We start from the raw sequence: 16,082 nt of genomic DNA, 5'->3' as shown, positions 1-16,082 counted from the left end.
GCGCTCCCTGCAGAGTCCCTGGGGCGCCCGTGGCTCGGGGTGCGCGGTGGGACTCGGTGAAGCCGGCGTCCTCGCCCCAGAGCCGCGGCTCCGGGGCCGCTAGAGGAGCCAGAGCGGCACCCAGATGACTGATCGCCGCGGAGAAAGTGCCCCGGGACTGTGACCCCCGCGCCGGGGGGCGGGCGCAGGGCGTGGCTGAGGCGCAGGAAGATGCCGCGATGGGACCGGGAAAAAACCACCGACCCCAAAACACCCCACTGTGTTTCTCAACCTGAGTTCCCCGGTAGCGGCCGAAGGACCCCAAAGGCTGCATGGCGCCCCCCTGGCCCCCACCCACCGGGGCGTCGCTTCGCGTGGGTGGGCTTCGCGTTCCCTCTGGGGTTTCAGAGCCACCACGTGACTTCCACGAAGCGCGGGGCGCCGGCGGAAAGTCGCAGCAGGGGTGGATTTGGGACCCCGAGGTGCGGAGAGAGGGCGGGCAGAGGAGGAAACGAGGCGGGGGTGGGAGAAGGAGGGCGGGGCAGAAGTGGGACGGGAAGGACCGCTGCCGGGACTGGCGCGCTGGGACACCCGGCCCACGCGCGGAGGAGCTGGGAGAGCGGGAAGCCCGAGGGGGAGGGGCTGGCGCGGGGCCGTGGGTGCGGCACGAGGATGCCCGCGGCGGGACAGCGCCCGTAGGCAGCCCCGTGGGCAGGGCGCGCTGGCGGGCCGGGCCGGAGGAGCGCCCGGCATGTCGCAAGGGCTCCCGGCCGCCGGCAGCGTCCTGCAGAGGAGCGTCGCGGCGCCGGGGAACCAGCCGCAGCCGCAGCCGCAGGTAGAGGGCGGGAGGCTCAGGGAGGGTCGTGGGGTGCGGGGAACCGGCGCGCCGCGGGGGGCGAGGAGGTGGGTGCCGGAGTTCCGTGGTGGTGACTGCGGAGGTGCAGAGGTTGCTGGTGCGGCCGGAGACAAGCAGAGGTAAGGGCGTGGGGGTGTGGGGGGTGTGGGGGCTTGGGGGCTTGGGGGCGAGCCAGGGACCCCGGCGTGCGCACAGTGTCCGCGGCGCCTGGAATGGCTCCTGCGCCAGCTCTTGCGCCCTCTGGGAGGAGAAGCCCGAGGGCGCCCACGCCTGGCTGGGCCGGGCATGGCCGGTGCTCCCCGGCACGTGGGCTCCGCACTGCCCTGGGGGCCGCCCCATCCTCGCGCAGCCAGCGACTACCACCCCACCGCCCGTGCCTGTAGCCCCTCCGGGCTTCCCCGGGGGTGGGCTGCCGCGGGAATGAAGAACGCGGGACTGGTCAGCTTGGGCGGGGGGACCTACAAAGGGCCGACTCCGCCCCCAGCTGCTGGAAACCCTTTGCCGCTTCCCAGTCCGCTGTCCCCTAGCAACGTTTACAGCTGAGCACTCAGGAAACAGACCAGGCTGGCCACAGGGACGGCCATCTGGAAACTTTGCCTGGGTCTTGGCCACCTGCCTTACGACGAAGACTGGGTCTTTTCATCCTTACTCCCCACCTTCCCAATTCAGCGCTGGGCACATGTCATCAGGTGACGCTGGAGTGTCTCAGAGATCTGAGTTTGGGCTTCGGCTTTGCCACACACAGGCTGAGCAGCCTTGAGCAATTTGTTTAACCTCTCCGACCCTCCGTTTCCCCATCTGTAAAATGAATATAATAACATCGATCTCTCAGGATCTTTGAGATTGAATCAGATACGATTAATAACGTAATACTATCTCTAACTTTTGCTCACCTCTTTCTGTCTTGACTAAATGTTTTTGCTGCGTTGGCAGATGTGATCATGGTGATGAGTCCAGTTTAGAGTCAGCTCCCCGAGGGCAGTATGCAGGCTGCTTTCTTGTGCTTTTTTCTGTGACTTTTTGATTACGGAGAGCAGAGGCATGAAAAGCACTATGCAGAATACATATTTTTTTAAGTAGGAACTTCAACAAAGGCAGGTAACTTCTTGAGGGCATACTGTGTGCTGGGAGCTTTAGGACAAAATCTCATTTCATCGTATCCCAATCCTAAGCATTAGGCTGTTAGCACTAAGTCTGCAGAGTTCACTGACCCTTTGTTTAGGGCTTGTATCCCCAGTGTCTGGGACAGTGTCTGGCACATGGTGGGTGCTCAGTTAATACGTATTGAAAGAATGAATGAATTATGTTTGCAATAAATGAGAAAACTGAAAATTTAGAGAATTTAAACCATTTACACAAGGCCATGTTGACACTAAGAGACAAAACTAGGATCGATGTGATTCTAAAGCTAAAGAGCTGTCTTCTAACCACATATTCCCCTGTAATGTTCTGGTTTTGTTTATCAAGACTTCTTTGCCTCTCTAGAAGACTGTATTTTCATACTTTGTCTCTGTTCCCTTAAGCTTCTATTTGCTATGTATGTTATTTATTCTTCTCTTTTTTATACCCTTATAAAAAATTCTTACCTGTAGTAACTTGGGAAGATGTGTGTCTTATTTGGAATACAGGACAAGATCAAATGATAACTGAAAATATCCATTTTTGTGTTATTAATATTTGCATCCATGAATATTAATAACTGAGTGGTTTTCCTGTATTTGTACCTCTTGGCTCTTAAACTCTGTAAGTGTGGTATTTTTCCCGCTTGGTGGTGTCTCCTCATGGGGTTCTAGAAAGCAAATACTGCTCTACATTTTCATGTTTTCTATAGCTGATTGAAGTGTTTTTACCACGGTAGGTACATTTTCCCGTCTGCCTGTTTCATGATCACTCTTGAGGGATTTGACTGAATTTGGTTAAATCTTATGTATAGCTAACAGCTTTCAAGGCACATCAAAAATTTGCTTTCTGATTCACTCTGACTTCTGAAACAAAATGTCAGCCAAGCATTGTTCAAATGAGTACATTGTCAGTGGGGTTTAAGATCATTTGGTGTGTTGGTAGAGTTATGTGGTTGCAATTAGTTATAAGTGTAATCATGATTTGCATGCAGCATCAAAAGTACCTTTCATGCGTGGTGGTGTAAGGACTGGCAAACAGCAAGTTCCAGATAGCAGATCTCTCCACCGCCCAACAGCAAGTTCCAGATAGCAGATCTCTCCACCGCCCCCTGCCCCGCCCAGCTTTCCAGTCTCAGATGGACAACATTGACACCACAGCTCTTCCAGGCACATGCCCTGTGGGCTAGAGGTTTATGAACGTTGGTTTGGAGACCAACAGACCTGAGTTCCACTTCCCACTCACCCACTTGGTGGCTGTAATACCTGGAGCAAGGTCCTTAACCCCTCTGAGTTTCTTATTCCTCATCTTTTAAACAGCAGTCACACCACACACTTCACACACTCACATGGTGAGTGCTCCTGGGCGAGGGGCTGTTGTGAGCCCATTGGTGTAGCAACTAGTGCTGCTGTCTACTGCAAAGCAAATGGTGAAGCTCTGTGAACAACGCTGAGTGACGAGACAGGGCAGAGAAGGGTAAGGCGAGGGGCCACGACATCACACCCACCCGATGTTTTTCCCCAGAGCCCTGAGGATGATGACAGGAAAGTCCGAAGGAGAGAAAAAAACCGAGTTGCTGCTCAGAGAAGTCGGAAGAAGCAGACCCAGAAGGCTGACAAGCTCCATGAGGTGAGACCATGGTAGGGACAAGCCACCTGAGAGCCACACCACCTCTGCCCTTGCACGGGAGTGGGGGTGATGACATCACTGTTCTCTTTATCACGATTTCAGCAACACTCATATCTAATTTCTGCCAGGGTGTTCTCACTGTTTGCTCACACACATGTTCGTTCCTCCCTCATCTACCAGGTGCTTTTCATGCTCAAGTTTCTTTCATTATAAAACAAAACAAAGCCTCTTCTGGACCCTGATTCACTTTCAAGTTCTTGCTCCATTTCTTTCCTTCCCTTACATCCTTGCTTCTTGTTTTGCTTTTTTTTTTTTTTTCCTCCAAAGTAATCCTTTAACTTCCTTGCTTCTTAAAAAAGAGTAGTTACACCTGTTGTCTCTGTGTCCCCGGCTCCTGGTTATTCCCCAATCCTCTGTGATTTAATTTCTGCTACCTCCTCTCCACCTGACACACATATATGCGCACACAGACACACACATCCACACATGTACCCAACGTGCATATGTACACACACACACCCCCTACAGAAGCTGCTCCCACTGCAGCCACCTGTGCCCTGGCACTGCCTTATCAAGGACCCTCTTTCTGGTCTCATCATCCTTTACCTTGTTAGAACATTTGACACTTTGGACCCATCTCTTCTTAAAGCTTTCCCCTCTTTTGCTTCTAAAAGACCACATTTCCTAGTTTTCCTGATCTTCTTCACCAATTTTCTTTTCTCCATTTCTTTGTTAGCCTTCCACCCCCTCTATTTCCTTAAATGTTGGTGGTGACGAGTGTTTCAAACTCTGCCCTTTTTTTTTTTCTCACCCTAGGAGACTTAATCTATTAATCTGCTCTCCCAGCATCAGCTCCCAACATTGATTACTCCAGGCAGGCCCTCTGTCCTGGATCCTAGACCCCATAACTTCAGCGTCTGCTGAGCTGTTTCCCCATGGGTCCACTGCAGGCTGCTGTGATGTACCACATCCATAAAAGAGTGTTATTATCCATTTACCCGGAGACTTTCTCTTCTCATTGTCTTCAAACTGTAGTTAATGGAGCGAACCATCTTTCTCATCACTCAAATCAGAAGCCTAGGATTTATCCTAAGCCATTCCTTTTCCCTCCACCCTCATGGGTACACCTTCGTAATCCTGCAGTTGGGACCTGGGGCTGCGCCATACCAGGAACTGGCCTCAAAAGCATCCGAGGATCTTTTTGATTGGAATGGGCCACCGTTCCATGTTCTTGTCTTTGTCGGGGTTGGTGTGCATAATTAAAGATTTTAGTTTAGCTCTTTCCTGCCATACTTTCTTATTTTTTTGAGACAGGATCTTGCTCTGTTGCCCAGGCTGGAGTGCGATGGCATGATCATGGCTTGCTGCAGCCTCCACCTCCCAGGCTCAAGCAATCTTCCCACCTCTGCCCTTAATTTTGTCTTTTGTTTTGTTTGTTTTGAGACAGAGTCTCACTCTGTTGCCCAGGCTGGAGTGCAGTGGCACAATCTCAGCTCACTGCAACCTCTGCCTCCTGGGTTCTAGAGATTCTCCTGCCTCAGCCTCCCGAATAGCTGGGACCACAGGTGCCCGCCACTACGCCCAGCTAATTTTTTGTATTTTTAGTAGAGACGGGGTTTCACCATGTTGGCCAGGCTGGTCTCGTACTCCTGACCTCATAATTCGCCCGCCTCGGCCTCCCAAGTGCTGGGATTACAGGCATGAGCCACCGCGCCCGGCCATTTTTGTAGTTTTGTAGAGATGGGGTTTTGCCATGTTGCTCAGGGTAGTTTCAGACTCCTGGACTCAAGTGATCCACCTGCCTTGCCCTCACAAAGTGTTGGAATTACAGGCATGAGGCATTGTGCTAGGTCTCCTGCCATGCTTGTCTCAGCAAGGCCATTCTGGGGCACTGGCAACATGGAGACTCTGAGGTGTGTTGGGGAGAGGAGAGGAAAAGGGCAATCTTAAAACTCTAACAATGAACAAAGAACAAATTTAGAATGCACATACTCCACAGAGAGGTGACCTTCCGATATAAATTCACAGTGTGGCATGAATCCTAAATGTCAGACTCTTTCCTGAAGTAAGAAGGCTGGGCCCTCGAAGGAGGCTAGGATCTCTAGACTAGTGTCACGGAAGGTCCCTCCCAGCCTTCATCCTGAAGAATTTCCACAGAAGAATGGTAATGCCCTTTGCCTCCTTTCTTTCTTCCCCCTTGCTCCTGAAGCAATTGTGATTCTAGCATCATGTTACCAAAATAGCCCCCAGAGGGGACCTGTGGCTCCCAGTTAGTGCATGGCCCTATATTCAGACCACATGTGCTGCTGGATGGCCAAGGCATTACTCCTGAAGAAGCTCCTAGTCCCAGCCAGGTGCATTAATATTTTTAAAAACTAGTTTTAAAAACATCAGTTTAAGTCTGGACTGAATATGTATCCAGAGGACAAGATCTTGGACAAGATCTTTCATGGAGCACGGTCAAGTAGATCCATTTCACAAATACCAAGCATTGCCATTGGGTCACAAAGAGAGGAGGAAGATCTCATGCCTTGCCTGTCGGTGGGAAACCTGGAATTTCCCAAGGAAAGGATGTTAATTTCCTACTGCTGCTGAAACAAACTGTCACACATTGAGTGGTTTAACATTTACTATCTTACACTGTCTTACAGTTTTGGCAATCACACATCAGAAGTAGGTCACATTGGGTCAAAATGAAGATGGCAGCAGGGCTGCCTTCCTTCTGGAGGTTCTGGAGAAGATTCGTTTTCTTGCTTTTTCCAGCTTCCGGAGGCTTCAGTGTTCCTGGGCTTATGGTCTCCTTCCATCTTCAGAGCCAGCAATGGCCAGTCGCATCTTTCTCAGGCTGCGTTACTCTGGTGCTGTTTCCATTGTCACATCTTCTCTGACTCCCCGACACCCTCTTTCACTTACAAGGACCCTTAGGATTGCATTGGGTCTGCCTGGATAATCCAGGATAGTCTCCCCATCTCACGCTTCTTAATCACATCCGCATAGTCCCTTTAGTTATGTAAAGTGACATAGTCACAGGTTCAAGAGAGTAGAATGTAGACTTCTATGAGGGGTGGATCGATTATGCTGCCTACCACAGAAGGTAATGTAAATACAGAACTTTACCACAGTATCAAGAAGAGTACCTGTATGAAGCGTTGGCTCTCTCGAACTTTCTGTCACTGCTGCATTTGATAACCGAGTGAACCAGGTGCCTGGGAACTTCAGAGTGGTGCCACGTTTACCCCTATCTGATCCCTCTTGGAACTGTGGGGTGGAGACCCCTTCTGTAGGGTCCCTGGCCTGCTCTCCAACCCAGAGACTGTGTTGCATGACAGTCGTGCCAGCTGCCCTTTCCAGAAATGGGGCGGGTTGATCTGAAGCCCAGACCCTCCATGGAAGAGCACCCCCTTCCCCTCTCTCTCTGTGGGGCTGAAGGAATGGGTCAGGATTACACACCACTGGCAGATCACCTCAGCAAAGCCAGTTTTATTGAGAAACACAGGGTCAAAGAGGCTAGGACAGCGGCTCCACCTGTATACAGACCCCAGAGCTGTAGCCCTCACCTTAGCTTCACTATCTCCACACAAGTGTCACTGGTCACAAGTGGGTGTGAGGAAGCAGGCAACTGGCTTAGGAAAATGGAAATATATCCCAAACCTTCTGCAGAACCAGAGGAACATCATTTCTGAACTGAATCATTACTCACCATGTGAGTAATCCCTTCCCTGTTCCTTCTAGGAAAGCATTGTAACTGTAGGGATCATTGGATGATTAAATCTACTATTGGAGGCAAGGTATCTGGTTTAAAAATGGTGTAAAGAACCCTTTTGCCAAGCTCCAGTGAGTTGAGCACAGAGCGCCTTGCACACTGCTTCTGGTCATGACAGCCCGTTAGGACCCCTGGACCTCTCAGGCCAATCTAGCATGGGGACACCATGCATAGGAACCTCCTCCTCAAATCTGGAGTGAGGCCAGCTCATTGGGAGACACCAGAGGGCCCAGAAAACAGCCACTGACAGCCACTGCCTGCTGCTCCCTGGAGACTGTGGTGCATCCAAAGGGCTTTCTTCATCTGTTCCTCTATCCCACACTGCAGGGATTGCATTTCTGAATATCTCAAAGTAACTCAAGCTCTTTAGTTGCACTTCTTGCATATCGTGAGGGGGGATATTTGGAGCAAACGTGTTTAAAGTTTCCACTTTTTGGCCAGGCACAGTGTCTCATGCCTGTAATCCAAGCTCTTTGGGAGGCTGAGGTGGGTGGATCAACTGAGGCCAGGAGTTTAAGACCAGCCTGGCCAACATAGCGAAACCCCATCTCTACTAAAAATAGAAAAATTAGCCGGGTATGGTGGCGTGTGCCTGTAGTCCCAACTACTCGGGCGACTGAGGCAGGAGAATCGCTTGAACCTGGGAGGCGGAGGTTGCAGTGAGCCAAGATTGCGCCACTTCACTCCAGCCTGGGCAACAAGAGTTTCCACTTTTCTCTGCTCACCTCACTCACATACTCCACCTGCACTTGAGCCTCTGGTTTTTTGGGTTGTTTTTTACTCTTTCGTCTTCCTGGGTTTTTAAAAAAATATGGAACACTTTATGAATTTGCATGTTATCCTTGTGCAGGGGCCATGCTAATCCCGGTGTCATTCCAATTTTAGTGTATGTGCTGCTCAAGTGAGCACTTGAGCCTCTGTTGCCTCCAACGCCCTGAGAAACTTGCTCCAACTGCAGCTCTTAGGAGTTTTTCGGCCACCTCCCTCCCCTCCTTGTTCTCCATCTCCAAAGGCCTAGGAGTGTCCGTCAAGGCGAGACCTCTGTGGAGGGGAGGATGGGGAAAGAGGCTGCACAGGCCAAGCCAGAGAGGCAGCGGCTGGGGTTCCCCTTCACATAGAGTTTTCTGGGCAGTGGTTGCTGGCAGTTGGACTACGGTGATGAGAAGTGGTTCTTAACATGTGTCTGTAGACCTCAGAGTTCACTGTGGGCTTTCAAATCATCCCTCCAACCCGCTCACACCTCCCGTGGGGATTTCGACCTGCATTCATCTCTGAACACTAGGCGCATGCCAAAGTCCACACTGACAAATGAGAACCAAAGTGAATAGGCAGGGTCTCCTCTCACCCAGGCTGAAGGGTGGCTCAGAAGTGGGTCAGACTGGTTCGACCAGACACCCCAAAGGTGTAAGACTGAGAAAGAATTTTGAGTCAGAAAAGGAAAGCAGCAGTGCCATCCTGAGGAGCCCCAAATGTCACAAACTGGTGAATGACTTGGGCAATGTGATTGTGTTGTGTAGTCGCCATGGTTTTTTCAGATATTGCATGTTCTAAGAGGAAGCTTCATGCCAGCACCCGTGTGGCTTAGAAACTGATTATGACACTCATTTGTACAGCCCTTGCTGGTAACACAGTTTTTCTGCTGGGAAGTGCATCAGTGAAGGCTTGGGAGTAGACTTATTCTAAAGTACTGAGATCTTACAGCCTCTTACTTCTGGTAACCGTCACGGGGAAATCTGGACCCAGGCCCTGCCAACCAAACGCAGAATTGTTGATGCTACAAGAGAGCTGCAGTGGACCTTGAAGTTAGGAGTCAGATCCCAAGTCTGTGTGACCTTGGAAAAGTCACTGTACCTCTCAGAGCTTTAGTTTTCTAATTTGTGAAATGGGGTCTGTGTGTGGCTGTGGCCTCCTGGTGGCCTGTTCCTACTTCTTTCCTTATCACCATAGTTGTCATCTCTGCTCCCTGGTACTCACTTCTTTACCAGTCCTTGATCCTTTCCTCAGCCTCAGAGGCACCCTGGACCCTGCGTATCCCTAGGCAGCCCCTTGATCCCAGTCACTTGCTCCTAGATGCCCAGAACAGGGTTTCTCAGCCTCAACACTGTTGATGCATGGGGCAGCATAATTCCTGGTTGTTGGGGGTCTGTCCTCTGTGCTGTTGGACGTTGAGCAGCATCCCTGTCCTCTAGCCACATGATGTAGTAGCACCCCCCACCAGCTGTGATAACCCAAACTGTCTCCATACACTGCCAGTGTCCCCTGCTGACTGCCACAGTTGCCCTACTTGAGATCCACTGCCTTAGGCAGCTTCATTTCTGAGGCAGAACTGGGATCCACAGTGATTTCACCACCTCTAATTTTTAGGGGTCTGCTTTGAAACTGTCCCGGCAAATACCCAGAGAGGGAGTACAGCAACCTCAAACCCTCCTGTAGCAAAGGATTTGGAACTTGGCAGAATTAGAGCTAGACGGGTCATATGTTTGGAAATAATGAAGGGTTTAATGGTCTTTGCTTGCTTTTTGTTTGCGTTTACTCCAGGAATTTCTTCTGGGTGTGAGGTGGGTTTCATTTCTTCCCCCTTTTGCTGCTATTCGGTGTTCTCTGGCCTCTTCTTTCTTCCCTCCCAGCTCCTCTTTTTATTTTCATAGGACTGGTCTCACCTAAAGATTTTGACTTCTTCTCTTGTTATTCTCTCAGCTCAATAAAAGTCCCTCAGCCGGTTTATAAGTAAAGCTTAAATCCTGGAAGAGAAAGTCCCTGTGGAGAAGGCAGATGAGGGGCCCGTGGGGCACCTGTGACGGGGAGCTCTGACGACTCTGAGCAGGGGTTGGGGGAGGGCAGGGGACCTCAGGGAAGCCTCAGGCCACAGGGCTGCGCACACGGCTTCCAGAGACAAAGCCGCGAAGCTCAGAGCCTCTTGCTGTGGAATTCAGTATATGTAGAAAGGCAGCTTGGAATATTCTACCAAAGGAAGAGGGCTTCTTGTCCTTCGGAATCTACTTAAAATGTTAGCATGTTGGAACTACTCAAACGTACTCCCCGTTTTACTTGAAAGTGAAGGCATTTCCAGCTGCAAGCTGGAGTGTGTGTGAGTGTGTTTATGTGAAAGTGAAGGTGTGGAGTGTGGATGTGAGTCTGTGAGTGTGTGTGACTGAGTGTGTGAGGTGTGTGTATGTGTGTATGACTGTGTGACTGTGTGACAGTGTGTGACTGTGTGTGTGTGTACATGTGTGAGAGTGTGTGTATGAGAGTGAATATGTGTTTGCAGACGTGTGTGAGTGTGTGGGTGTCTATGTGTGTGAGTGTGTGTATGTGTGCGAGAGTGTGTGTGTGAAAGTGTGTGTGTTTGCGGACACATGTGACTCTGTGCGTGTGTGTGAGTGTGTATGAGTGTGTGAGTGTGTGTTTGCAGACGTGTGTGAGTGTGGGTGTCTGTGTGTGAGTGTGTATGTGTGCGAGAGTGTGTGTATAAAAGTGTGTGTGTTTGCGGACACATGTGTGACTCTGTGCGTGTGTGTGAGTGTGTATGAGTGTGTGAGTGTGTGTTTGCAGACGTGTGTGTGTGCTGCAGCTTTTCTCCTCCCTCTGCTGCCTGCAGGATTTCCTTGATGCCTCGGCTTCCATCCCATCCTCCCATCCAGATTCTCCCCTTGCCCATGGAGGGCTTGTTGCTGGGTTTGTAGACAGAATTCTGACTCCAGAACTAGAGCTTGTCAGAGGCCAGAGGAGGGCATGAGGGCTTGGGAGTGGGAGGCAGGGAGGAGGATGGAGGCAGAATGGGGCCGGTATACTGGTGAAGCCACATGGCCCCAGAACAGCCTGCTGCCCTGGAGAGTGCTCCAGAACATGCTGGGAGCCTTCCTGGGGAATGGCTCAGATAGACTCTACAGGCAGCCCCGCCAGACCCCTTGCTTCTGAAAGGGAGGAAGATGCCGAGAGTCCATTATAAAGGAAAGGGTGGAGTTAAAAGCAGAGGATGAGGGCTGAGGAATCACTGAGCATGTGGATGCTGGTGGTGTGGTGCATCAGGCGGGGGTAGAGGAGAGGAGTGGCAGAAGTTCCTAGGTCCTTTACATTTCTGATCTTTGGGGAGAGACGTTACTTAATATGAGTGAGATTGAATATGATACAAAATAGAATAGAACACATAATAAAAGATGTGGTTCCTGTAGGTACTGTGGTCAGGGAAGCCTTCCTGGAGGTGGTGGGCTTGAGCTGAACCCACGCAGAAAAGGAGGAAGGCAGTCCAGTTAAGGATAACTGCATGAGCAAAGGGGCAGGATTGATAATTTGCATGTGTCTTTGGGGGCTATAAGATCAGATTTCTTTAGTGATACTCCCTTAAAATTACTACTCAGAGAGAAAGTGTGAAGAGTAACACAATTGGGCCCTGAGCTTGGGAAATGCATGGTGTGCATGATACAACAAAGCCTTACTATAAACTAGAAATGAATGAAAACATTTCAGCAAGATTTAAATGAGATTGCCAGCCTAGAGAGGGTCTCTACTGGCATGCCGTAGAGCTCTGCTATTGGCTATTTATTGTAGAACTTATTAATGACTTGGATGAAGAAAAGGAAGACCTGCGTGTTAAGTTAGTGGATGGCTTCAAGCTGTGTGCTATCATCATTCATGAGACAATGCAATTGAGATTCAAAAAGATTTTGCAATTTTGCTGGGCTGGAAGATGTCCAAATAAGGAATGAAATTCAGTGGAGACGGATGTAAAACCCTACCTTAAGCCCCGTATCATCCATCATCATCCAAGGACAGACAAAGAAGCAGCACAGGCAGACAAATCTTGCATTTCTCTGCAGGCTCAGGGAGAATCCTCAGCAGCTTGGGCCCAGCACAGGAGAGGTCACTGCCACACATTTACCCTTGGCATGGTCTCCAGAACCATGCATTGCATCCTGGGAGCAACATTTTCTGAGATATTCTGGCAAATTGGAGTGTGTGTTGGTGAGGGTCCCCAGAAGGGCAAAGAAAAGCCTGATGCAAGGAACTCAGAGGACCTGAGACAACTGGGCTCAGAGAATACATAAAGGGAAGTGGTACAGGGCTGTATCCTAACATTTCAAGAAGTGCGATGTTGAAAAAAGCATTGGATCTACTAGGTTTGGTTCTATTAAATAGAACCAAGCCCAATAGGTACATTTGAAAGGGGGAGAGTTTGGATCAGTACAAATAAGAGCTTTTTCTTTTCTTTTCCCTCCCTCCCTCCCTCCCTCCCTTCCTTCCTTCCTTCCCTCCTTCCTTCCTTCCTTCCTCTCTCTCTCTTCTTTCTTTCTTTCCTTCCTTTCTTTCTTTCTTTCTTTCTTTCTTTTTTCCTTCTTTCTTTCCTTCCTTCCTTCCTCCTTCCTTCCTTCCTTCCTTCTTTCTTTCTTTCTTTCTTTTTCTTTCTTTCTTTCTTTCTCTTTCTTTTCTTTCTTTCTTTCTTTCTTTCTTTCTTTCTTTCTTTCTTTCTCTCTCTCTCTCTCTCTCTTTCTTTCTTTCTTTCTTTCTTTCTTTCTTTCTTTCTTTCTTTCTTTCTTTCTTTCTTTCTTTCTTTCTTTCTTTTTCTTTCTTTCTTTCGTGGGATCTTTCTCTGTTACCCAGGCTGGAGTACAGTGCTGTAATCATGGCTTATTGCAGCCTCGAAATCCCAGGTTCAAGCAATCCTCCTGGCGGAGCCTCTCAAGTACCTGGGACTATAGGTGTGCATCACCATGCCTGGCTAATTTAAAAAAAAATTTTTTAGAGATGGGGTCCCACTGTGTTGTCCAGGCTGGTCTCAAACTCCTGGCCTTAAGTGATCCTCCCACCTTGACCTCCTGAAGTGCTGAGATTACAAGCATGAGTCACCATGCCCAGCAAAGAGGATTTTTCTTTTTTCTTTTTTTTTTTTGAGACAGAGTCTCGCTCTGTCACCCAGACTAAAGTGCAGTGGTGCAATCTCAGCTCACTGCAAGCTCCGCCTCCCAGGTTTACGCCATTCTCCTGCCTCAGCCTCCCGAGTAGCTGGGACTACAGGCGCCCGCCACCTCGCCCGGCTAATTTTTTGTATTTTTTAGTAGAGATGGGGTTTCACCATGTTAGCCAGGATGATCTCAATCTCCTGACCTCATGATCTGCCCGTCTCGGCCTCCCAAAGTGCTGGGATTACAGGCTTGAGCCACCATGCTCAGCCCCTAAAGAGGATTTTTCTAGTAGAGCAGCCCAGAAATGACAGTCTGTCCATTGAGGGCAGGAGTGCCCAGAACAAGTTGGATATGGATGGTTTCTACATTGTGCGGATTGGGCTAAGGGTTCTCTCTGATCCCCTGCAGTTCTACGCCTCTGTAAACTCTGATGGAGAGGAAACTGAACAGGTGAGTGCTGGAGCAAAGCCAAGGCAAGGGATGTTTTCGTTTGTTTGTTAGTGCAATCAACAAACATTTGTTGTGTTCCAGGTACTGTTCTAGGTGCTGGGAGTATAGCTGTGAACCCAACAGAGATCTTCGGAAGCACATCAGCATTTGGGGGAACTAACTGCACAGGGGCATGAGGTCCTGTGCAATGTTCTGTGTATTGATCAACACAGGTGTATACATTTGTCAAAACTCACTGGATCATACTTAAAATAGATACATTTTATTTTATGTAAGTTATACCTCAATAAATAGTTTCTCCCAGTGGGAGGGGAGAGACACTCATCAAATAGACAAATACCTGAATATCTGAGTGGTGGAGGGGACATGCGTAATGAGACAGCTTTCATGGGCAAGAGGCAAGCAGCGCAGCACAGGAGGACGGAGGAAGGGAACACCGCATCAGAAATGATGTTGCCCATTCTTTGTCTCCTCCAGGAATATGAGTGCCTGGAGCAAGAAAACACCATGCTGCGGAGAGAGATCGGAAAGCTGACAGAGGAGCTGAAGCACCTGACAGAGGCACTGAAGGAGCACGAGAAGATGTGTCCGCTGCTGCTCTGCCCCCTGAACTTTGTGCCAGTGCCTCCCCGGCCAGACCCCGTGGCCGGCTGCTTGCCCCGATGAAGCCAAGGACACTCCTCTGCCCAACAAGGAGGCTTGGTCATTTTCATACCAGGGAGGAAGGGTTTCCCTTCACAATTGTATACAGGGGGCACCTGTGGCCAGGCCTCCTCCTGGGAGCTCCAGGACCAGCCAGCTGTGTCCCCTGCAGACTGGGCTCAGCACGGCATCCAACAGGCGCAAGACTCACAGAGCCCTTGTGCAGATCCAGCATGGAGGCCACCCTCAGGAATGACTTCTCATCCACCCTGGCAGCTATTAGGTTCTGCTGTTATGCAGAGCCATTTCCTCTAGAATTTGGATAATAAAGATGCTTATTGTCTCTCCCTTCTCCAGTTCTTGGAATTTAGAGGCACAATACACTTCCTTTTCCTGGAGAGGTCATCTTCTGTCTTCTCCGGGTGTTCTGTGGCTCATGGGTCTTGCTTCCCTGCCTGGCTACTCTCCCACAGCCACCTCCACGGCAGACAGGGGAGGTGGCTTTAGGGGGCTGTGTTGGAGCATAAACCAATGGGACTTCCTTGCCACTTCTAGGCCTTCAGAAGTCTTTGACCCAGCTGGGTCACAAAGGTACATGCTGGGTGTGACCCGTGTCTTTGTCATGCTCTGCACAGCCTTCCACCTTGGCCAACTCTCACACCCATGCTGGACTTGCGTTGGTTGGTTTTCTCAACTGCACCGTCCACTCCCAGGCCACCTTCTTGTTCTATAGTAGGTGTAGGATAGGGGAGAAACTTAGTATTAGTCTGAGTCACAGCTGAGTGGAGAAATTTGTCTCTTTATTTAAACAAATATTTGGGTAGATGAGAAGAGCAATTTCTTTTCAAAAAGCCCTGTCTGCCCGACTCGTCTTTTGGGAAGAGCAGAACCAAGCCAGGTTGAAGTTGGCCCCAGCAAGGAAAGCCAACCGGGAAGACACTTCCCATCCTCCAATTCTCTTTTTCCCTGGAAGAGAGGTGGTTCTGGAGGGTGGAGCCATTCCATCATAAAGGGAACAAGAAATGGGAACAGAAAGGAAAGTGCTTGGTTGTAAATGTAGATTAAAGAAGAAAATGTAGGTTAAAGAAGAAAAGAAACAAGAAAGAAATAGAAGGCAGCCCCCTCCCAGGGGTGTAGGACTTGCTGACTCTGGGCTACTCCTCTCAACGCCCCCTTTCCTAGGGAGAGTTCCCCTTCCTACTGGAGGCCTGCCTGGTCTCTAACACTCACAGGCCGAAGGCTGCAAACTTGCCCTTGTCAGGCGTGTTGGAAGGCTGCTATTAGCAAACAGAACTCATGCCTGCTGGGAGTTCAGGGGCAGAAAGCATGATGCAAGATTTTAGAACAAGAGACATTAAAATAATTCATTCTGACCCCTCCACTTTGCAGAGAAGGGGCTCAGGTGCAGCAAGGGGAAGAGATTGCTCAAGGTCCCCCATGGGTGAGCAGCAGAACAAGGCTGAGACCTCAGGTGGTCTCCCACCTGATCCTCTGTGAATTGAGTCAGGTTGATGCAACAAGGAGGTAAACTGAGTGTGGCTCAGCTAGTGTCGAAATGTGGCCTGTTTTTCCTTCTGCACGGTTCAGATGAGCACCCTGTCTGTGGTGGTGGACTTAGAGCCGGGGCCCCAGGGGTCTCTGCAGTGGTGAGTAGGAACATACGAAGTGTGTGCCTGGCACATGCAGGAGTTTTGCTGCTGCTGACTTTCAACTCCAGGAATTTGTGGCCCTGCAGGAGTCTCAG

The 16,082-nt window shown here is 50.0% G+C and overlaps 1 protein-coding gene and 1 non-coding gene across 4 annotated transcripts; one reads left to right on the top strand and one right to left on the bottom strand.

Moving 5' to 3' along the window:
• On the top strand, positions 1 to 14,685 carry BATF3 (basic leucine zipper ATF-like transcription factor 3). Of its 3 annotated transcripts, none has more exons than XM_015117211.3 (3): positions 32 to 461; positions 3,479 to 3,583; positions 14,174 to 14,685. In XM_015117211.3, the coding sequence occupies exons 1-3, from the start codon at positions 312 to 314 to the stop codon at positions 14,360 to 14,362; spliced, it is 444 nt and encodes a 147-aa protein (XP_014972697.1). In that variant the 5' UTR covers positions 32 to 311; the 3' UTR covers positions 14,363 to 14,685. The 3 variants fall into 3 exon arrangements, 2 of the variants coding, with proteins under 2 accessions (XP_014972697.1, XP_077793582.1); XM_077937456.1 differs by lacking the exon at positions 32 to 461 and adding an exon at positions 479 to 814; XR_013395012.1 differs by lacking the exon at positions 14,174 to 14,685 and having other exon boundaries at positions 1 to 1,524.
• LOC114674905 (U6 spliceosomal RNA) lies at positions 8,152 to 8,255 on the bottom strand. The gene has a single exon (XR_003725999.2). It is a non-coding gene; the product is annotated as a U6 spliceosomal RNA (small nuclear RNA).
• Positions 14,686 to 16,082: the final 1,397 nt, after the last annotated feature.

The sequence above is a fragment of the Macaca mulatta genome, chromosome 1, assembly GCF_049350105.2.
Source record: "Macaca mulatta isolate MMU2019108-1 chromosome 1, T2T-MMU8v2.0, whole genome shotgun sequence".
Lineage (NCBI taxonomy): Eukaryota > Metazoa > Chordata > Mammalia > Primates > Cercopithecidae > Macaca > Macaca mulatta.
The sequence above is the reverse complement of the archived record's forward strand: the minus strand, read 5'-3'. Positions and strand labels throughout refer to the sequence as shown.

Bases quoted from the DNA above. Each gene is read 5' to 3' on its own strand.
- BATF3 (XM_015117211.3), top strand. From the start codon at position 312: ATGGCGCCCCCCTGGCCCCCACCCACCGGGGCGTCGCTTCGCGTGGGT. The intron at 462-3,478 runs GTGCGGAGAGAG...GTTTTTCCCCAG, and splicing joins GGTGGATTTGGGACCCCGAG to AGCCCTGAGGATGATGACAG. The intron at 3,584-14,173 runs GTGAGACCATGG...TGTCTCCTCCAG, and splicing joins AGGCTGACAAGCTCCATGAG to GAATATGAGTGCCTGGAGCA.